The following is a 22,947-nucleotide window of genomic DNA, read 5'->3' on the forward strand; positions in this document are numbered from 1 at the left end:
AGTGATGGTGGTGGTGGTGGTGATGGTGGTGATGGTGGTGGTAATGGTGGTGGTGATGGTGGTGGTGGTAGTAGTGGTGGTGATGATGATGATGATGATGACGACGACGACGACGACTTTGGTGTTTTCAATTCAAAATATTTTCGGAAAATTTACAGTAAATTTCGAGAAAGACACCAACAGGGATATTCGTTGTCTGTTATCTGATTGTGACGTGTAGACCAGAATGCCGAGTCCCACTTCAAGCGGTCACTTGTCTTTTCCTTTAAATTAATTTCTTCCACGCCACTCTTGACTTCATTTTTCACTATTCTTGATTTATTTGGAGACTGTTGCAATTTCTAGGATTAGATAGCGCCGAATAACATGATGGGTATCGAACAGCAAATCGGATGAGAACAGAACATGGAGGTACGTTGCAAATGGCCTATGTTAAGGCATCATTCCATAACTCATGAGGTGGTACTAAGGAAAACACCGATGTCGCAAAATGGGTAGCCTACAGAGAGACATTTGAGCTAGCGACATCTGGAATTAATATGAAACGCCTTGGAGCTCGGAGTTTCAAACTTTAACCACGCGAATATCTGACCTTTAACAGTGCTGAAGGATCAGATTTATAAATTAATCAAATCTTACGAAGCAGTAAGGATAAGACATGCATATTTCTCTTCCCAAGAGAAGAGATAATTAGAGAGTCCCAGAAATAGATGGGAGGCTAATAATGAAAGTTCTCTTAAAGAGACGAAGTATGAGGCTGCGGAATGGATTCAACTGGCTAGGGATGAGTTCCACTGAAGGGATGCTGCGAATGTGGTATTGATTGGTGTCCATATAAAGCAGGGAATTTCTTAATCAGCTGAGCAGCTGTAGCTTTCAAGACGGACAAAGCTCCAAGAAATTATTTTCGCTAAAGTACAGGTTACTGAGAAGTGCATTTATGGAGGGATAACTAGGCATACAAGGAGCATCCTGCTTTACCACTGCGACACGTCGTTGAATTTACGGTTCGGACGGTTGGTTGTTTTGTATTTGAAATAAGCGGTATCTTCTCTCTCTAATTTATCTAACAAAAGTAACAGGCTCTATTCTCTACCTGAAAATTCTTTCTGTGCAACAAACTTGATAGAAATTTTACTTTTCTTCCAGGTAATTGTGCAGCTTTTGTTATTCTCCAGTTTCGGTCAGTCTAACACAATATTTTACGTCCATGAAGATGGTTTAGCTCATGTAATTACCACAGAAAATGATCCAAAAATTAATTTAGTGATGATTAAAAAGGACATGTATCATATCACATTCAACCTGTCGGTGGGATTCCTGAAGAGACATGATGATTTTTATAAGCGCATGTCAAATCGAACGATAATTGTCGCTACACAAAACGTGAGTATATATGTACCTTAAGCGTTAGTAAGTTCATTATGCCTCACATTATAACATCAGAAGACACGATGTGATATCTGCACGTCTGCCTGCCTGAGTATCCGCCCCTGAATAACTTTAAACAAACTGATATATTTTCATAAAATTCGGCATGAATAGGTCTCCACGCCTCCGCGGTCTGTTACTGGGATAGTTTTACCTTTACGTTTATGAATAGACACCTCGTTTTGGCTACATTTGAATTTCCTACCATCAGTAATACTGAAACAGCGGCATTGCAAACATCTGAGATGGAAACGACACTTGCCCCCATTTTATTGGGTTAAACTGCATGAGTGTACTAGACTGGGATAATAGAGAACTAAGTCCTTTTTCTGTCAAGCATAGAATTATATTAAGTAAACTAGATGCCTGGCCGGTCACGGTAGCCGAGCGGTCTAAGGCATGTACTGTCTTCGCTCGCTTGGAAACCGGGATCGTGTGTTCGAATCCCACTCAGGGCATAGATATTTAGTTTGTGTGTGTGCGTTTTTCTGTATCTGTGTACAGGTAGAGGCCTTGCGACGAGCTGATCACCCGCCCAAAGAGTCCTACCGAATGTGAAAGATTTAGAAAAACAGAAGTGAACGGAGAAGTTCATGGAGGTAGGCCTAGGTCCACTGGGGTTGTAGTTCCAAGGAAAAAATATAAAACAAAACGACAACATCACAAGCCACTAAACACGATTCTTAGCCAGTACTACCCGTCTTCCAGCCTCACGGTATATTTCCCAAAGATGTTTTCATTCTATCCTCTAATAACTTCCGTCTTCAAAGCGGCATCTAAACAAATATTTCGTATTAATTTTCTCCTCCACATCAAAACTGCATTTTCGCTCTATCGATACGTCATTGATTTTACTACCCTAACAATAACAGTTACATGTATAAATCACGAAATTCTATATTATGTAATATTCTAAATGTCGCACTTTCCTCATCCCTCTTAGATCCAAATGTTTTTGTGATAAGTTTGTTTTCAGGCATTTCTAAGTTAGGTTATTTCTTCATATTACTTGACCGCTTTCAGATTTACACGGCAATCTTATCTTTATCTATGCTCTTTCCAGTATGTGCCCTATGTGGTGATGCGCACAAGCAACAACGAAACAAAACTGTCGGGGTATATCGGGGAGCTGTGGTTAATTATCGAGCGAGTCCTACAGTTCAGGTAAGTCACTCCAGTATCTTACCAGAAATTTGGAACTGAATTTGAAATTGTAAAAAGGAGCGTTACGAAGGGACAAAGTTTTTCTGCTTTCTGGAGCTGAGTTATTTATCTCCTACCCTCTCTTAAGCAAATATGACCTAATACGTAGATTCTAAAGGGTTCTGACGATGGTGGATGCCACACAGAATTACTGGGTTTTGAACCTTTTCCACCGTCCGGAATTCTAGGTAATAGAGGACACGACGTTTCGGAAACTGGATCTGTTTCCGTCTTCAGGAGAGTCTTCCCTGTGACTTTGGGAGAAGTTCTGTTTGGGAAACAGGGAGCCCTCTAGCCGTGCGGCTCCGTGAACATAGGCACAATCTCCAACAGGGTCTTCTAGAAAATTCGAAATTAACCCAACATGAATATGAAGAGGATCACAGAGTAGGCTGGGATGATGCCAGGATTTTGGAAATTGAAAGCAACAGCAGGTATAGGAAACATAAGGAATCGGCCCATATGACATGCTTAACCACTCCAATCAGCCAACCCAGTTTGGACATTTCTCCTATCTGAATACCACTCATCAGCAATGAGTTTTCTAACGCGCAGAGAAGATCTGTATGACGTGACAGACTCTTCGTGCGTTTCCATAAGGTTCCAGTCTCGACTGTTCACATTTTACCCCACAGATGGCACTAGTGGTAGATATTACATGTCTTCACAATTTTTCCCATTTCTTCGCATTGGTGCTCATGCACTTGTTTCTTTGCCACCTAGATATCTAACACAAATTTCTACCTCCTTTTCTATCCTAGTTCCACGCATATGCGTGCTCTATCACAATTTTTATGTTATGGTTTCTTGTTATCTCTCATTGAACTAGCCTACTCATATATTGTATGTTGAAATTTCTAAATCTGACAGGAGTTGTCCAGTGATTGATATTAGCTCTTTCTAATGGGCCCAATTGAGTAGGTGTTTTCCTTTCTCACCTGAAGATAGAAGCAGATCCAGTTTCCGAAACGTTGTGTCCTCTATTACCTAGATTGTCCTGTATTACCTAGAATTCCGGATGATGGAAAAAGTCCAAAAACCCAGTAATTCTGGGAGGAACTAACATATCAAGATACAGTTCATTACACGTCCTACAAATTTCTTATCGCTGATATAAAAGTTTATCTCTTCATTGAGAAATATTTGTTCGTATCTACGTTTTGTCAAGGAATATCATTCGTAGCTTTCCAACTAGTTAAGAGGGTTTTAACTCGTAATATCACTACCCCTAACATTACCCAATAAAAGAACATAAAAGCATAGTAACGTTTAAATAAAGCTCGAAATCATCAGTGATTATCTGTATTTTATTTTCGAAACCTTTCGTTAGGAGGGAAGTATTGTACGATATTTTCATAGAGTTTGAGGTAACCATGAAATTATTTAGGCTGATTAAAATGTGTTCAAACGAAAGTATAATAAAGTCCGTATAAGTAACCATTTGTCTGATAATTTTCCTATCAAAAATGGTCTAAAACGAAGAAATGCTTTACCGCCACTGCTTTTCAAATTTACTTTAGATATGCAATTAGGAAGGTCAAGGCAAACCAGATGGGACTGAAATCAAATACGACACATCAGCTGCTGAACTATGCTGACAATGTGAATATACTGGGTGATAACATAGATACCATAAAAAAACACGGAAACTGTAACTGATGCCAGTAAGGAAGTTGGTATAGAAGTAAACGCAAAGAAAATTATGTAAATGTTGCTGCCTCTTCACCAGAATACAGTGCAAAATTGTGATATAAAGATAGCTAACAGACGTTTTGAAAATGTGGCACAGTTCAAATACGTATTTGGGAACGTCAGTAAGAAATCAAAACTTGATTCAGGAGGAAATTAAGAGGAGATTCAGTTGGGTAGTGCTTGCTACCGTTCAGTCCAGGACCTTTTGTTTTCTTGTATGCTTTCTAAACACATAAAATCATTTTGCTTGTGGTTCTATATGGGTGTGAAACTTTGTCTCTGGAATTAAGGGGGGAATACAGACTGAGGGTGTTTGAGAACAGGGTGCTCATGAGAATATCATAATGAGGAACGTCATAACTTGTACTCTTCGCCAAGTATAATTAGAATGAGCAAGTCAAGGAGGAGGCCGCGCCATAGCTCAAGCGGTTAGTCGCTGGCTTCCCACCGCGGCGGCCCGGATTCCATCCCGGGTCTGGTCAAGTGAGATTTGTGGTGGACAAAGTGGCGCTGGGCCGGGTTTTCTCCGAGTACTTCGGTTTCCCCTGCCAATCTTCATTCCACCAAATTCTTCATCATCATAATCGCCCGGGGCAGGTACATTAGGCCAATCAGTGGCCTCCGTGCCCAGTGGACCCAGCTGGACTTCGTCCTCCAATAATTAAGTCAAGGAGGATGAAATGGACACGTATGTAGCGCACATGGGTGAAAAGAGGAATGCATGTAGGATTCTGATGGGTAAGCCAGAAGGAAAGAGACCACTAGGAAGATCTAGATGTAGGCGGGAGGATTATATTAAAATGGATATTAGAGAGATATGATGGGGTGGTATGGACTGGATCGATCTGGCTCAGAATAAGGACCAATGGAAGGCTCTTGTGAACAAGGTGATGAACCTTCGGGTTCCATAAAATGCTGGGAAGTTCTTGAGTAGCTGCACAATTGGTGGCATCTTAAGAAGAGTTCAGCTCCATGAAGTTAGTTAGTTAGTTAGTTAGTCTAAGAACGAGGGCACACCAAGGAAACTAGCAACCGCAACGCAACCGCAATTCCCAATAATTCTTATCTGTGTTGCAGTTTCCTCAATTTGCGCTGCTCCATTCAGTAACATGTGTTCAGTTCAGGCTGATAACAGTTCTTGTAATTTGCGGTTGAGTTGCAGTTGCCAGTTTCCTTGGTGTGCCCTCGCCCTAAGGCTCTTGCTTTGTAATCAAAAGAAAACGGGGTTGAATCTCGGCAGGGCTACAGGCTATCCTGACGGAGATATTTAATAGTTTTTCTCACTATACTGTGAAATGCCTGGTAGTACCGTAAGATAAGCAAAGATGTATAAGTCTTTTAGACACTACAAAGATGATATATTCACTATGCAGCTCAACATAATATTTGTGATTATAGTCGGTGTAACCTCTTTTTGTTCATGTCACCAATTTTGCAGGACAGTGATAAAACTCGCCGGATTCTTGGAAGGCCAAGCGTTACTGAGATCGGGGGCTGCGGACGTGCTCCTTCAGCCTGCAGTCATTACCGGGAACAACATGGGACAATATGGCTTCACGCGACCAGTTGCCTCTAGCTGGTAAATATGTATCAGCTGCACACATTGTTGACGGTTGGCTTTCAGAATTCCGTACGTATATGATTATATAACAAAACTATGCAGGCAACAAGCAGAAGTCATACCGAAACACAGGATAAGACGAAGCCCGACACAGAAAATATAAGAGGTTTAAAACTTGGCGGCGGTCAAGCTCACGACCGATCAAGTGTCTAGACTTCCGCCGTAGCGGAAGCTACTATAAATAGAGCATAATCTGCTGTACTGAATCTGGACTGAAAAAGGCCTTGAATATGTATATACGAATAATTTATAACATGTAGATTGTAAATAATTCTGTATACTGACAATGGACATAATGCTACTGACTATGACTGACAAATGACAGACCCGTCCTCTCCTTAGAGAGGGCGCCCCACGTGGACAGGACAGTAACTTTCAAACAAGAATGAATATCTGGTCGGGGCTCGACACCGAGACAGACAGACTGTCTGACCGTCAGTTGCAATGTGACTCCGAGTCTGCTGACGGTGTTGATTCTAGATAATATTCAAGTATTAGTCTACAGGTTTGCCGGATGTGACGTGACAGACGTAAGCCTCAAGCGGATTACAGAGTATCTGGATATTTCTAGCAGCGAATCCCAGGTTGTGTAACGACACGTAGGCTCAGGGTCCAAAGTTCTGTAAAGGAGGTCAAGCAAGGAAGTGCATGGTTATGGCGCAGTACGAGGAGTCTTAAAGCTTCATGAGACTTCAGTTTTTCATTACGGTTATTATGAAGAGTGGTTACTATTTTCTGGGAAGTGACGGAGTAAAACCCGGTAGAAATTTGCTAATTTTTCGGAGGAACAAAGGTGTTACCCTTCAGTAAGTTCTGTTTACTGCATCTTTACTTCGCAGCTTTAAACATTCCATCTAATTTCTAGTTGTGTAAATAAAGTATTTCAGGTCGTACTGTTCAAGACTTATTAGGTCAATTAGACGTACAAGGAAGCCACAAATCAAAAAGCTGCTTGCTCGGCTTACTGTTCAGTCTTGAAGGTCGTGGAAGTACGTTCCTCCGAACAAACAAAAACAAACTCCGTGATTTTAGTCCGCAAGCGAACTGTGCCGACCGTGCGACCGCCACTTGTCGGCGAAGTTTAGTCAGTGTTCCTGGCTACAGATCCAGAGGTCCGGGTTCGATTCCCGGCGCTACCAGATTTTTTTCTGAGAAGTAGTGTCTGGAACGGGGTCCACTCAGCCTCGTGATGATAATTGAGGAGTTATTTCAAGCAAATAGCGGCTCCGGTCTAGAAAACCGAAATTAACGGCCGTGGGGATTCGTTGCACTGACCACGTGACACTCTCTATCCGCAAAAGTTGGCACGTTCCTCCGAAACGTTGGTTAATTTTCTGTCAGACTACATGGCGTCACGAAGTGAATTCATCTACTCATTATGACGTTTCGTGATTACTACGAACATCAAGAGCACCTTATTCTTTTCTGTTTATCAGTCCTCCCATTTACACCTGAGTCCATCAGAGCTCCTCGCATTTCCGATGAAAATTTTATTTGCAGTTCTCATATCTTCTATGCGCCCTACACGTCACACCCATCTGATCCTCCTTGATATAACCAACTTCTTTCTTTTTATTCTTGTTTTGTCTACAATATTTTCGTCTTTCTTTCTCTCTTCCTTCCTTCCTTCCTTCCTTTCGTTCTTCATTTCTTATGAAATCTTCTCTTGCCCACTCTCCAGTTATATTAGACGTACGCAATATGAAGTTCAAAAAAATAAATCCCATACTTCTTGGCTCAGAATTGTGCCGAGAACTTCCCAAAATATGGTCGTGGACCAAAATGATGGTATACGAAATAATCAATCGACAAAGAACACGGAAAATTGTTAAAAACAAAGTACGTCAAAAATAGCAGTCCTCAATAATTTTAAAGGTACTGGAAAAGTAGCCACATTTGCACCAGGAAGCTAAACTTGGCAGCGCGATAATATGAACTAAGTGATGCTAATTTCTGGACGAATTTCAGCAAGGGTAGACAATGTAATACAACTCAAGCCTACCTTCCAATACTGTGATCTCTGCTCCAATTCGTAAGAATTCCATAAGAGAGAAAATACTGAAAGAAGAGGAAAGCATAGCCTATTATACAGTGCGTACAATCAAGTGCGCGCCGCGGCTGCAATTTGCCGTGAGTCATACCACCGCAGAACGGATGCAGTCGCGGGGAGGAGTTGCAACACTCCCCGCGACTGCATCCGTTCTGCGGTGGTATGACTCACGGCAAATTGCAGCCGCGGCGCGCACTTGATTGTACGCACTGTATAATCGAATATGTTTTATATTATTGAAGCAAATACATGTCTCCTGTTATTGACGATCAAATAGCTACATAATTCCGCGGCCTCGGTTCAGCCAACTCATAACCGCAGCGAGTTTGTTAAAGAAGAGCTTATATAATGAAGCAAAGAACGACAGAGGCATCAGAGTAAACCCGCCAAGATATTTATTGAGACGTAAAACAAACCTGTGACATAACCGCTGAAGACCTTGGCAATGAAGTAGAGGTTCTCAAACTATGAATATGCAAGTGCTTGTTTAGTGAGTCACAGTTTCATGCTTATTTCTCTGCAAATATTTTCCTGTGAACAACTGTAAAATAAGACTTCCAGCAGTCACAGCACTTTACCACAACATGCTGGATACTTTTAAGGTGAGCAATATGTCAGAATTAGCATTTGAACACTTGCAATGTTAAAAAAAGTCATGGTAGTTAGAAAGAGTTGGAATTGTAAGTAAAATTTACTAATTAAATATATTTGAATATACGGTTATCGTGTCTTGTTTGGATACTATGGCTTACGCATTTGACCACAAACAACATGTAGGAAGTTGGAGCTGCAAAAGCATCGTATTTTTCATTGTACTTAAAATTACTGTGGGGCACGCGGTAGCGTAGTTGGTTGAGGGGCTATGCGATCGCGGGTTCAAGTCCCGATGAGGTGATTGGACTTTTTCAGTTGACCTAATCCTTCCAGCCGCACTATGGCCCTGTGGTCGACTCAGCCTCTAACAGAAATAAGTACCAGGAATTAATTAAATAATTTTCCTGGGGAGTAAAGCGCGGCAGGAGCGTAAGACTGACAACCATACCGCCATCTTTGAGCCGATTGTCTAGATAAGGTGGGACCCCCAACGTCTCACAACCCTATGGGTCTCCACGACCTGTTACAGGGATAGCTTTACTTTACTTACTTTTACTTTTTATTTAAAATTATTGTGCGTATTATTAGATATTTTTATGCTTAAAAATTTCAGCTTCTGTCTAAAACAATATTAATGGAGGATGTAATTGATAGAAATAAAAATACAAATGTATTTACATTTTTAATCAAACAGACAAGTGTGATTGGCCGAAATTGTACGAAAGTGTCATGTTAGGTTTTAGATGCAATACAATGCACGCAGTCACAAGAGAAGGACACAACAAAGAGCACAATACACACATGAATGTAGGAAGAGTGCTCCCACAGAGGAGGATGACGTGACTCGCGTATTTAAGATACGACGTATGGATGACGAATCCTGCAAAGCTTTAGTATTTAGACTTTGTTGTTATACATGACGAATACGCATTTTAGTCATTTTATGACGGAGACATGATGGCATGCAGTGCAGTAGCTTGACGTGGATAGAGACACACCTGAAGATGGCACATTAGTGCCGAAACATGTAGTGTGGAAGTGAAGATAAAAAGGTGAAATTGTGTGCACTGTAAGACGGTTGGCAAAAATACACATCTTGGACATGAATCAGTGCAACAGGACGCTAAAATATAGCATTATACCCAATGATGTCTAAAAAGTATTTATACGTGTACTGCAATTTATATTCCAGCCTTGATATACGTATTTAAGGACTCGTTCAGTAGTTCAGAATATTACAAAGTAGATAACTTTCAGTCCAGTATGACACACAGGTTCACAACACTTCGGTCTTCATTCGCCTTACATGTTTCGATTCAAAAGAATCATCTTCAGAAGCGCACCACTACGAGCAGGAAACACTGTCACATAAGATGTTTCAACATTATGCACTTAGGTTATGAATAGTGCTCACTATATCACAGTTTGCCCTATGCAGCCACGTTGACGTGTAGATTTACGTGTGATGTTTCGTTTAAGCGTATTTGCTGGGTATTCCATTGGGGTTTCCCACTACACGCAATGCGATGTTCACTTTTCCATAAAAATAGATTCCCTATGTATTTAAAATCGTATTAAAAATCTTTTGTATGTAAAAAATTAGTTATTATGTTAAAAATCGTGAACCAGCATTGGGTCATGTTGTTTTTTCTTCCGGATGGTAGAAGATGTCGGTTATTTCTCTTGGTTGTGTGTTCTTATTGTTAGTTGTGTAGTTTACGTGCGTGCGGTGTCGTATGTACATACAAAAGATTTTTAATACGATTTTAAATACATAGGGAATCTATTTTTATGGAAAAGTGAACATCGCATTGCGTGTAGTGGGAAACCCCAATGGAATACCCAGCAAATACGCTTAAACGAAACATCACACGTAAATCTACACGTCAACGTGGCTGCATAGGGCAAACTGTGATATAGTGAGCACTATTCATAACCTAAGTGCATAATGTTGAAACATCTTATGTGACAGTGTTTCCTGCTCGTAGTGGTGCGCTTCTGAAGATGATTCTTTTGAATCGAAACATGTAAGGCGAATGAAGACCGAAGTGTTGTGAACCTGTGTGTCATACTGGACTAAAAGTTATCTACTTTGTAATTGATAGTGTGACGGACCAGAATGAGACAAATCAAATTAGTTCAGAATATTTATCACAGATTGGTATGATAATCGGAGAATACTGAATGAGTCTGGATGCAGAAGAAACTGGTAGTGTTTCAATTTAAGGTTGTATTCCAGAATCTGCCTGGTGGGACTGAGAAAAACCACAAAACATTCAGGCAGGCTAGCCCGTATCCGGGCAGAAATCTGAAACTGCAACCTCTCTAGAACAACGCAAGTTTGACAGCGTTCAGTTAAAATTGTCGTTTTCAATGGACACCTTTACCTCGTGTTACCTTAAGTCAGTTGGTTAGTTGGAGTTTTACATTATTAAAACAATGCCCATTCTTTCGTGTAGGTACGAGCTGTACGTGAGGGCACCAGAAAGCCAGGCATCCCCTGAATCTCATTTCACAGTGTGGAGTCCATATTTATGGATGGCCACATTGGCCACGATGGTGCTTCTCATTATGGCCATGAGAATCATGTATAAGTATGGAGCCTTTGAAGAAAACAGTGGGTCATACTCACATATAGACCCTCTCTATCATCTCCACAAGGAACAGGATCGCCTTGGTAATCCGAACTTAGGCATTTGCATCCTATCAGTGCTCGGCAGTATTGGTTCAGAAGGTAAATTTTACCATCAGAAGAGTTATTATAAAAATTTTGTGGCATTTTTAACAGTAGCCACTCTCCATATAATAACTTAAGCGAGTTTAAGATATTTTTGTCAATTCTCCCAGATGTATGTGTTAAATTTGTAGGGCCTACAGAAGAGAATTTACTTTACTACCGGAAATTTTGAGAGGTAAACAGAAATCCGCAATTTGTATGTGGCTTTTAAAATCCCTTACGCTTATTATTATATAAATAAATTATACAAGCACAAAGTAGAAGTCATCCTAAATCATTATACACGTAACACAAATATGAGTGCAATTAGGTAAGGAAAGACCACGTACTCTAAGCATACGTATAAAAGCCTAAGCCTTGCTGAGACTTTCAAAGCGTGTCTCTAAAGGCGCGTCCACATTACTCGTTCTCGTGCTCGTGTGACTCGCTATGCTCCCGAGTAATGTGGACGATATGACAAGTCATGAGACAAGCAAATTTAAAATTTTTAATTTAAGAACTATAGCCAATAATTTAAAATACGACTACAGCCTATACACACTACGAGTAAATATACGGATCCTCAGACGCCGAAGCCTGGCGAGCAACTGAAGTAGTGTGGACGAAGACTTACGGGCACAAGTAAAAGCCGGACAAGCCTGGCGGGCACGAGCACGAGCAATGTCGACGCGCCTTAAGAGAAGGCTGTGGAAGTAGTGGCGAGTTTGCTCGTCAGTTGGAATTACATGCTTGAAAAGTATTTCGCATGGCTGACAATGTATATATTCAGCGAAAACTTGTCTTACCCTAAATCAAAGTGGATTAATAGAGACTCATCATTGGAAAATGTAGCTAAAGGTGGGAACTGATCACTTACAGTGATCCTTCATGAGAAACCACTCAGAATAATGTGCGGCTGTGTATTAAGACTTAAGGGACGGATTTATAGGCGGAAGTGAGCTGCTGAAAATAAATTGCAGCTGACGAAAGAGTTCATATTCAGTAAAGCTGTTACTGAGTTTCTTAGGGGAGCAGGAATGGTGGGACTATATGAAGAATCTATAGCCAGAGACAGGAATTGTTTGCTTCGGAATCTTTTCACTGATGCTAATTTATCCAGATATTACTAATTAGGGCCGGTCACGGTAGCCGAGCGGTCTAAGGCATGCACTGTCTTCGCTCGCTCGGAAGACGGGATTGTGGGTTCGAATCCCACTCAGGGCATGGATGTTTATGTGCGTTTTTCTGTGTTTGTGTACAGGTAGAGGCCTTGCGACGAGCTGATCACCCGCCCAAGGAGTCCTACCGTATGTGTAAGATCTAGAAAAACCGAAGTGAACGGAGAAGTTCATGGAGGTAGGCCTAGGCCCACTGTGGCTGTAGTGCCAAGGAAAAAAAATCCTAATTAGTTTAGTTACTTAACTACTGGACTGTGTTTTTAGAAAATTATAGATCCCGAGGGCCCCTGAATATCTGGGTTCTTGACATTTATGTGCACTTATTAGTTTTTAGTGGGTGAGAGCGTACATAGTACGACACCTACCACATTAAATTGGGAACACATCTGGATTTTAGGTTGGGACTGCCCGCTAATCAGAGCTGTGTCAGGTTAATTATGAAATAGTTACTATGTTCAAAAGGCCGTGCCATAGCTCAAGCGGTTAGTCGCTGGCTTCCCACCGCGGCGGCCCGGGTTCGATCCCGGTCTGGTCAAGTGTGATTTGTGGTGGACAAAGTGGTGCTGGGGCAGGTTTTCTCAGAGTACTTCGGTTTCCCCTGCCAATCTTCATTCCACCAATTACTCCACGATCACCCTCACCTATCGTCTGGGGCTATTACAATAGGCCAGAAGTGGCCGACGTACAAGGGACTTGTTAAGTCGCTAAAAAATGCAAGCCATCTACGATCTAATATAATTTTCGTCAAATTCTGGAACCGTACGGACGTGTGTCATGAGTGCTCAGCATTCTAAACTATGGAGAAATTTTCTAAGTTTGGCAAGAATTCATTTGGAATAATTTAGTGTCTTTAAACGTATATAAAACACTAAAATGCAATCAAGTTTTAATATCTTCAAAATTAAGTTAGTAGTTTAATTTATGTGGTAGAAATTTGAAAATTTTCAACGTCGTCAGCAACGAAAATTTTACTTATTCTTTGTATGAACCAAGAGATAAAAAAAAATGTAGGTCTTAGTGGCATAACCGAACTGGTGAGTGTAATGAATCTCGTTACTGTGTACTTCCGAGCTTCAGTCGGTAACACTCATGAGCATTCTTGTGTCGACAGGCCCAGCTAGCAGCCTGTTCACACCTACATACCCTGCCTTCAACTTGCATTTACTTACTTCACCAAGATACAAAAATCACGCCGAAATTTAGTCATGTTAACTATATTAGTATAAATGCAATTCTATTTACAAAACTTTCCAAGTTATTTAAATTCAGTTTATTTTTAACAATTACCAATTTAAATTTCAACAACCTTCATGCTAATAAACAGTGCAAAGAGCTTCAAGCTGATCTCAGTCTTGTACACTACCATTCAAGTGACCAACAGAGATTTTCAAATAACTTTATTATTTGAAGCGCAAAGGAGGTCTAAATAAAATGAAGGTTCTGTTGCTACCTCACAGAAAACACACGTCGTTCCCGTTAGCGAGATCAATTTGTTAATTATATGCAGGGAAATACTGGCTGTTTTATCTGAGAATCATACAAAACTCATGAATACATTCTCTGAAAAAGTTCAGAGTTTTTAATGCCAGGGCAGCTATACTTCTAGTGACTACTGTGCTTTAAAAGCTTAAGTAAAGGTACAACATGTTATATAATCATTCATAGTAGGCCCCAACATATAATGTAATGACAGTGTAAATATTATTCGAGGTGATTTGACGTTCTCTGTTGACGTGCACGAACAATTTGCACACTTCTGACATGACGTCATCCTCCTTCCGTCAGAGAGGAGGTGAGTGGATTAATGCCACAGTAGAAGACGTAACAAATCAAATACAACAATGACATGAACCAACATCGTGTACCGATGCTAAGGATGACCAGGGTGGGACAGAGTTTCTACCCTGTCGGCGCTGTCTCCTTTACGTGCAGAAAGAAAATGGCACCCACTCTGCTCGGAACCAGACGGCTAACAAAGAATTCTGTGTTAGGTATGGCTGTGGATTGCAGGGTTCCAGCTGAAGCCCAGCTCAGCCTCTGGTCGTCTGCTGATGATGACCACGTTACTGTTCAGCCTACTGCTCTACAATTCGTACTCTGCGGTTCTGATGGCCAGTCTGGCGGTCACAAATCCAACTCTTCCCTTCAGCAACCTGGAGGATGTAGCCAGGAAGGGCACTCATGCTCTCTGCGTCAGGAACCTTAGCTACGCTTACATGCGTCTCAAGGTTGGTTCATGTCTTTCACAGTGCATGCTGCTTTTATATTTGTTTACTTAAAAAAAATCAGTTGTATAGGTTGTATATTCTTCAGTTCTTGAATCCTTTCACCAAGGTTAAGAACTACCAGTTCATCGAAATCTCTACTGCTATGGATGTGGTCGTAAAGCCATGTCCAAAATGTGTCCTAGAAAATTCAATTCCTACTGTTTCAATATTGGGCTCTATTTCAATATCACAATATCGTACAATATTGCTTAGATTTACCTACATTTCTTTTTTTAAAATTTCACTGATATTCTACTGTGCAACGTATTAAGCCAGTGGTTTCCATAGTCGGGGGGGGGGGGCATAGGATATATGAGGAAGTTTACGTAGTAAAATTTAGCTGATATAATCCTCAAAATCTCATGATATGTGTAAACGTTGGGACATGTTGATTGGTATAAATTTAAAATATTTTGAATTTGAAATGAAAAACTGAAAAAGCTGTCCTTTATACACACACAAAATTGAGCAGGAGCCACGACGAAATCTTCGTTAAAGTGAGGGGGAGCCATTATATAAAGATGAGAGACTGCTGCATTAAGCAAATCCTTGACTTCAGTATGCCTGCAAAACTATCTTAGTGCGTTGCTTACCAAACAGATTCAGTGCGTTTGAATGTATTTCAAACATGCAAACATGAAAGGATATAGTTCGAAAAATATGTGGAAGGGATAAACCCAGGGGGCTTCTTTCCTTGGCCTTTGTATGGATACCAATTAGACGGTACCTCCTGAATATGTCATACGCTAACCTTGTTGGTGGTAACCTAATTATCGCGAGGTCTCTTGCAGGAGAGAGAGTCAAATGAAGAAGTTGCACCAAGATGGCGAGACGTGGTCAGCAGGAAACCGTGCAGCAATATCGTTGACAATCGGGACCTGGAGGCGGCGCTGTGCGAATGGGGAGTCGCGGTGCTGGAGACGCCTCCTAACATGGGCGTTGTGATTGAGAACGCGTCGCTATCCTGCCAGATGAAACAGATTCGTGGCCAGTACTTCGCCGTGCCCGTGTCTCTGGAGCTGCGGGCTCGGTTCCCGTACACCAGCCTCATCAACTCCTAGTGCGTACTCCAACAGTGTTATTAACGTGGCCAGTTCAGTTCAGCTGAAGTCGTTTCCTGCAGTCCCACGCTAGTAAACTAAGAAATGGGTCAGACATGTGAATATTTTACAAATTCATGCTCACTACATTTTTGCGGTTATAGAGAAAGTGTAATCCGCATCGAATTTTCAATGGAAGGATACGGCTCAAGATCAAGTCAAGGAGGATGAGGTGGGCAGGGCATGTAGCACGAATGGGCGAGAATAGGAATGCATATAGAATATTTGCGGGAAAAGCCAGAAGGAAAGAGACCACTGGAAAGACCAAGGTGAGTCGGAGTCAGAGTCAGAGTCAGAGTCAGAGTTACTTAACGACGGGCGGTTTTCCACCAATCACTTCGTCTTAGCACCAAGTCCCTTGAAACTCACGACCAGCATATTTTCAACTAAACACTTGCGGTCATAGTCCTTATGTAATATCCTCTCTGACGGGAGGATGGGTCTTTCGTTTACAATTACTGTTGACTCTCACAAGTCATCCTCGTGTTCGAGTCCCGCGGGACCCATGTCCATATTTTACTGTCTCAGATTCGAGACTCCCCCAACCTGGAGGGCCAGGTCCCCGCATTTATATCCCCCAGAAACAGGGTACCCAGTTATACCCCCAAACACTGGGTTCCATTTCGTCGCCTCCTACGACTTACAGGGTTACGATGGAGGTATTCGAACCTGCCTCCACACGTGGTATGTAGCACCCGAGCTATATAATTTCTGCACGAACCACACAGAAACCCCATTTTCTTGCAGCTACTTTGTTGTAGTGTTATGCAGCCGTTGCTGTGGGCCACATAGAAAACCGATTCAAACAGTTCTGCTGTTGCATACGCAAGTGTGGCTGCGATCACGTGACGTTTAACGACCGTTGCGTAGCAGTGGATATCGGTTAAATCTTGCCATCTTGTGTCCACAGTGTTGTAAGTCAGAGTTAGTGAGGATAGTGGTGGGTCAGTGAGTTGCGTGCGTATCCGTTGCTGCTGGCACGTGTTTATTGAGCCGTTACTTAACAGTGGATAATTTCTACACAAAGTTACCGGAGAAAGCTGTACGTAGTGAATTCACGGTCTTCTCCTGTTTGGTGCAACCAGTGTGAGTAAATTGGCGGCCTGGCCGCGGGCCCCTGCAGATCAAGTGCCTTGTGTGTATAGTTTACGGTTACAGTATGGGTAGCCGTAACTCGTGCCATGGCTAATGTACCTACCCCGCATTTTCAGAAGCTATGGTCAAATCTGATTGAATCCCTGAGGTTGAAATACGAAATCACCACATCGCAGCTTCCTGACGCTGACGCTTTCATGGAACGTGTACGAGGGGTACTCACCGCCATTGCTCGCCCAGCGGGATGTACCCCTGTGTCAGTCTGCGAAAGTCCGAAATGGGCTATAGTTGTCCAAAATATGGCGATCACCAGGAGGAATCTCCGCGAACTTCTGAAAGGAAAAGGGCTGTATAACGCTATGTACTGAGTGTACACGGAGGTGCTATACGACTAGACGGCAGTCCTCAAAGGGAGTGCTGCCAAAGGGGAAACAGCCAAGACCACAATTAGTGCACTTCCGCCCATTGAGGAATTCCATGAACAAAGGCGACGAAAGCGAAAACCTATAGGCGACGTCGACAAAAACCAAGGAGCTTACAACATCCATCACGGGTCAACGACTCCCACTTGCCGTCGAAGTCTGAAGTTGCCATCCAGAAAATCTTCGCCCTTCTGAGGTCAATTGAAATGGAGACGGACGACACGACCGACCGTCAGCAATATCAGGCGCAATTAAGCCAGGCAGGGAGGCCGTCTCCATTGTTCTAATCTCTCAAGTAAACCTGATAAAATTGTAAAGGCAACTGAAGGACTTACTGAAAAGCAGCTTGAGTTCCGTAACACCAAAAACGGGACTAGTGTCGTCTCGAAAGAAAAGGGGGATTTTTCAGCCATCGCTCTCACTTCGAAAGCAATAACCACCCACACTTCACCTTCTATTCCAAATCCCAGAAGCCTATGAAGACTGTGATAGGGCATCTTCCAGTCTCAACACCTGCAGAGGACATCTCAGATGGGTTAGTGGACAATTGGCTTTGATGCTATTAGCGTCAAAAAATGTCTACTACCTCTCGATCACCTGTAGAAGGAACAACCACAGCAAATATTACCGTCTTCCTAATAACCTTACCTAGGTCATCAGAGTCTCACGAGATATTCAAACTGACGAGTCTTTGCGAGCCGCACGAATGCCAGACTGGTCTCACGCAGTGTTACAACTGTGAACAATTCGGTCATGTCTGGGCTAACTGCAAGCAATCTCCCCGCTTTTTATGGTGTTGGGGCGGTCACCTGCACAAGGAATGCCGGAAAAGAGGGCAACACAGCATGGATACCGACATCCTGCAAATGCAAGTCGAAGCTGCAGCCACGCCGAGGAAGAGAGGAGAGAGAGAAAGTTGCAGAGCGCGCCCAAGACTACAACGGGAAGGGAGTTCTCTTCCAGTCCCATCACCCGAGGACTAACCTTCGCGACGGCGCTGCACAGCAACACGCAGCAACAGCAGCAGTCTCAGCCGCCCTCAGTTGTATAGACCTGCACCCTTTCCCTAGAGGCACAACCAATAACAACACCAAGTCAGTTAGTTCAGGCTCCTAATGCAAAACAGGTATGAACGACATGTTCACAGTAGTCACAACGGCATTTCAGCAGATCATGACAGAGTCCAATGGAGCCGAGTCAGAAGAAGATACAAAAATGACCATCACAAAAATTGTGTTAAAACTCATGAAGCAAAATGGCCGCTAGAATTCATAGGCGGAAGATATAACTCCGCTGGCGAGGACTAGTAGCAGTTTCAAACAACAGACCCGTCCTATCGTCAGAGAGGGCGCTCCACATGAACAAACAAGCAACTGTCTGACAGTAATAAAAAAATGGTTTTGGACCCCAGATGCGGCTTGACACCACTGTCAGTCACTGTCGATCGTAACAAAATTTTGACTCTGACTTCGACTTACAGTACCGCAACCTGGCAACGGGCGTCTTCTCTGGTTAGCTATTCCGGCTTTCAGCGGACATGTCACAATATATTCTTCTAACACTTTTCCTCCTCTTGCGCCACATACTGTCCTTCATTTTCATCCCTGATCATCATTAGTGAAAGCCATTGCTTACAGATGCCATTTTACCTTCAGATCTATGCGCTACTTGGCATACAAATTGCCACAGACTTATTAATATTACATATCGCGAAGAAAGAGGGCATGATTAAAACGTGTATTATTTATTTTGGGACTGTGGACTATTTTCCATCTTTTCTTGCTTACAACATATCCAGAGGGATTTCACGTATGAATAGTAGATACTATTTTGCTTTATTACGAAATTGTTATTTCTTTTTTTAGTTACAGTTTTTCTTGGTCTTGAAGCAGACATGATCAATAGCAAATTATGTTGGAAAGCATTTATTTATGGTTTGCTTAACGACGCTGTTAGTAATTCAGATTATATAGCGTCGAATGACTGGACGCTAATGAATATGAGTTGGAATGAATGTGGAAGCTTATGTAGTATAGGGGACATGGAGATAATACTACTTGAATTATTAACCTCGACATAGACAACACAATGTATAAAGTTGAACTGCATATTCACCCGATGTTAAGTCGTGATTGCCCACAGATCTGTGCATTTCTGTGGGCTTACACTGATTCGAAAGGCTGTGCACATATTCTTAGTTGCTTGTCATTGTCACTGGTCAGAATTTGCAGTCCTCGACTCCCTTCCAGTCAGAGGGGAGATTGACAGGTTCTTCACCGGTTGACGTCATAACTTTGTCACTATTCCATGCTCGGTGCACTTAACAGCTCTCCAGCTGACGTAGAAGATTTGTTATTCGTCTAATTTACGAAGAGTGTATGCCATACTAAATGTTTGTTTTATATATACGTACATTCTTGTGTAGAAGTCAGCACATGCTTGAAATGAGGAAAATATTTTGTGAGAACCGCTCACATTTAACCAAGCGTTGTAACGACAACGCACTTATTGTAAAACTATCGTTGCTAAGCAACGACTCAATAATGAGGGTATCCATGGGAACAAATCAAGACAACACAGTAACAGAACGGTACCCCCACATGTGCACTACACAGTCGGTGCAAAACTATTTAAGGAAGGGTCTTATCCAGAGAGATATTGAAAATGAGGGTACTGGATAAGATATCCCGGGTGGATGCGGTGTCGAATACCTCCACCGTAGCCCTGCGAGTCGTAGGAGGCAACGAAAGAGGAAGCCTAGAAGATAGAGTAAAATATGGTCACGAGTCTCACAATACTCTGATCTGAGAATGACTGCGCTGGCGAGGGCCAGCAACAATTGTAAACGACAGACACGTCCTCTCGTCAGAGAGAGCGCCCCACATCAACAAACACGCAACTGTCTGGCAGTAAGCATCAGATGGCTCTTCATTCCAAGGCAGACTGGCCGACTGACCGTTGGTCTTAACGTAAGCTTCCGCTCGACTCGAGAAATATGCATCCCTGTGGAGGCGAGGTCGAATACCTCCACCGTAGCCTTGTGAGACGTAGAAGGCGATGAAAAGGGAAGCCAATGCCTGGGGGTATAACCGGGCCACCCTCTTCCGGGGATATACATGAGGAACTGGTCCTCCAGGTTGGGGGAGTCTCGAATCTAAGAGAGTAAAAGGTGGTAATTAGTTCCGTGGTACTCGGACCTGAGAATGACTGCGCTGGCGAGGCCCAGCAGCAACTGTAAAGACAGACACATTCTCTAGTAAGAGAGGGTGTTACATAAGGACTATAACTGGAAGTGTTCAGTTGGAAAATACAAATTTTGGTCGTGGGTCTCAAGGGGCTTGCCGCCAAGAACTGGTTAGCGGTAAACCGCCAGTCGTAAAGTAACTCTGAACTCTGAGAGATAGGCATGATCTGCTCTGTGAAGCCTGTACTGACAGAGGACTTGTGTGTAGTGCAAAAGGAAGAACTTGCAGTAAAATGCTGTATGTGCGAGGTGTTCACTTCAGGAAAAGCCACACATAGTCACAAGAGACAAACCCATCTTCTCGTCAGGGAGGACGTTACATAAGGACTATTACCGCTAGGGTTCGGTTGAAAAAAAAATGCCTGATCGTGATTCTCAAGGGGACTGACGCCAAGACGAACTGATTGTCGGTAAACCGCCAGTCGTAAAGTAACTTTAACTTAACTTTGACCTTCGAGAGAATCAATCCTCTGCAACAAGCCTACCTGAAATGTGCAGCCTGCAACCATTTCTAACCTGAATTTCTTTAACTTAAGTTCGCCTGTATATTCTGTATAACGACAATGAATAATTGTATAGAAGTTTAATAAGTGGTTGTCTCTTCATACATGGACATTCCACACTTTCAATAACCACGTCACTTTTACTTCACTTCCGTTACAGACACCTTGGCAGTCTCTTGAATATCTACTCCTTTAAGACTCTGAATATCACAAATGGCCACATAGTAGAGTGACATGCGGAAAATAACAGAAAAATGCATGGAAACTGTGAAGTAGGTCCTGAATTTTTATCATTCTGTGCATCCACCGGCAGGTACGTGAATATTCGAGGTGCGTCATTTCAGTACACATTAACACAGGGCATTTGAAATGTTGAACGATTAGCTCTTCTTGCCTCAGTTTTTTCTCTTCATCTGGAAAGTGAAGCTTGCCACAGCATGTCTGTGTACATTTGTCTCATGGCAGATCAGCAAATCGCAACATGCATAGGACATCCCCATAAAAATAATGCCAAATCTTATTAATTAATTTCACATTTTTTATTTTAATGCTTCAGAGTTGTGCTTTCATTTAATCTGCAGTGTTAAATTTTGGGCAAAGAGAAAATAATTTTAAAATGCATTAGGCCCTGGGGTCGACTCAGCCTCTAACAGGAATGAGTACCAGGAATGATTTTCCTGAGGAGTACAGTGCGGCCGGTACATAAGGCTGACAACCTTACCGCCATCTTTGAGCCGATTGTCAAGGTAATGTGGGACCCTCAACGCCTCACAACCCTATGGGCCTTCACGGCCTGTTACAGGGGTAGCTTTACTTTACTTTTATATTTGCAACAAGATTTCAAAGGTATAAGCCAAACTGGAGAACACGCGAGTACAAGATATATAAGTGTTCTCTTGTTATGTTGCCTTAATTTTTCTGTCTATTCTGAACAGAAATTCTCTGAAGTACCTGAGATCTAAAACTATATGACGTTGGTATATTAATAAAATGATCATTTTTGGACATTATTCCCAGTCTCAACTTTTATTTGAAATAATAGTTCGGAAGCTGGACTGTGTCTTCGAAACATTTACTCAAATAACAGGCGACTGTGGGAAATGCCCAAAAATTAATCACTTAGGGACTTATTTTCTAAAAACCAATCACTCTACAATTATCAAACTGCGCTGAGTTGAACGTTATTTTTTTAATTATTTGATTTAAATGTACACCATATTGAGAGTTATCTCAGATAAAGTTTGTAGGTGAGCAACAATATCATCGAGTGCGACCACACTGATTTAATTATATAGAAACCCTTACATGTTTTGGTCCTCATGAGACCATCATCAGAAGGTGCTCAACACATGAGAAATTGCTTTACACTTATAAAGATTGACTGTCCACCAATTGTAGCTCCGTGGAGTTAATAAATTACATTTACAGCTAGAGTAAAAGCGAAAGTTATTCAACATATCAATGTTAAAGCGTGCAGCTAGTATAGTGTGTTACCCAGAGAACACACAATACAAGCCACAGCCGGTTACTACATACACTATAGAAAGACCAATGATATTCTCTTAATATCGAGAGGATTAACGTAAGAAGACTTCACACATAGCTTCTATACGAATAGACGTATATGTACATGTAAAATAATTTAAAATAATTAAAATTTTCGTAGAATATTTTAACACTCATATACTTTCTGTAACATACACTCAAGTGCCAAAAGTCATGCAATTTCTTAAGTGGCGCCACCGTCCCTTGACAGCTCGTGAATACCCAGAGCAGTATCAGTTGTGAGGTGTTCTTTCGTGAGTCAGGTTGAACACCAGCCAGTCTGCTC

General features: G+C 42.0%; 1 protein-coding gene across 1 annotated transcript in view; it reads left to right on the forward strand.

Annotated features, from left to right (window-relative positions):
• LOC111871852 overlaps positions 1 to 22,947 on the forward strand; it is a 30,870-nt gene that overhangs the window by 5,524 nt on the left and 2,399 nt on the right. Inside the window, exons 2-6 of the mRNA XM_023865224.2 lie at positions 2,495 to 2,595; positions 5,765 to 5,905; positions 11,051 to 11,325; positions 14,496 to 14,713; positions 15,544 to 15,812. Of these exons, the coding sequence (XP_023720992.2) occupies positions 2,495 to 2,595; positions 5,765 to 5,905; positions 11,051 to 11,325; positions 14,496 to 14,713; positions 15,544 to 15,812 (1,004 nt within the window). The remainder of the gene's footprint in view (positions 1 to 2,494; positions 2,596 to 5,764; positions 5,906 to 11,050; positions 11,326 to 14,495; positions 14,714 to 15,543; positions 15,813 to 22,947) is intronic.

The sequence above is a fragment of the Cryptotermes secundus genome, unplaced genomic scaffold (assembly GCF_002891405.2).
Source record: "Cryptotermes secundus unplaced genomic scaffold, Csec_1.0 scaffold1315, whole genome shotgun sequence".
Classification (NCBI taxonomy): Eukaryota; Metazoa; Arthropoda; class Insecta; order Blattodea; family Kalotermitidae; genus Cryptotermes; species Cryptotermes secundus.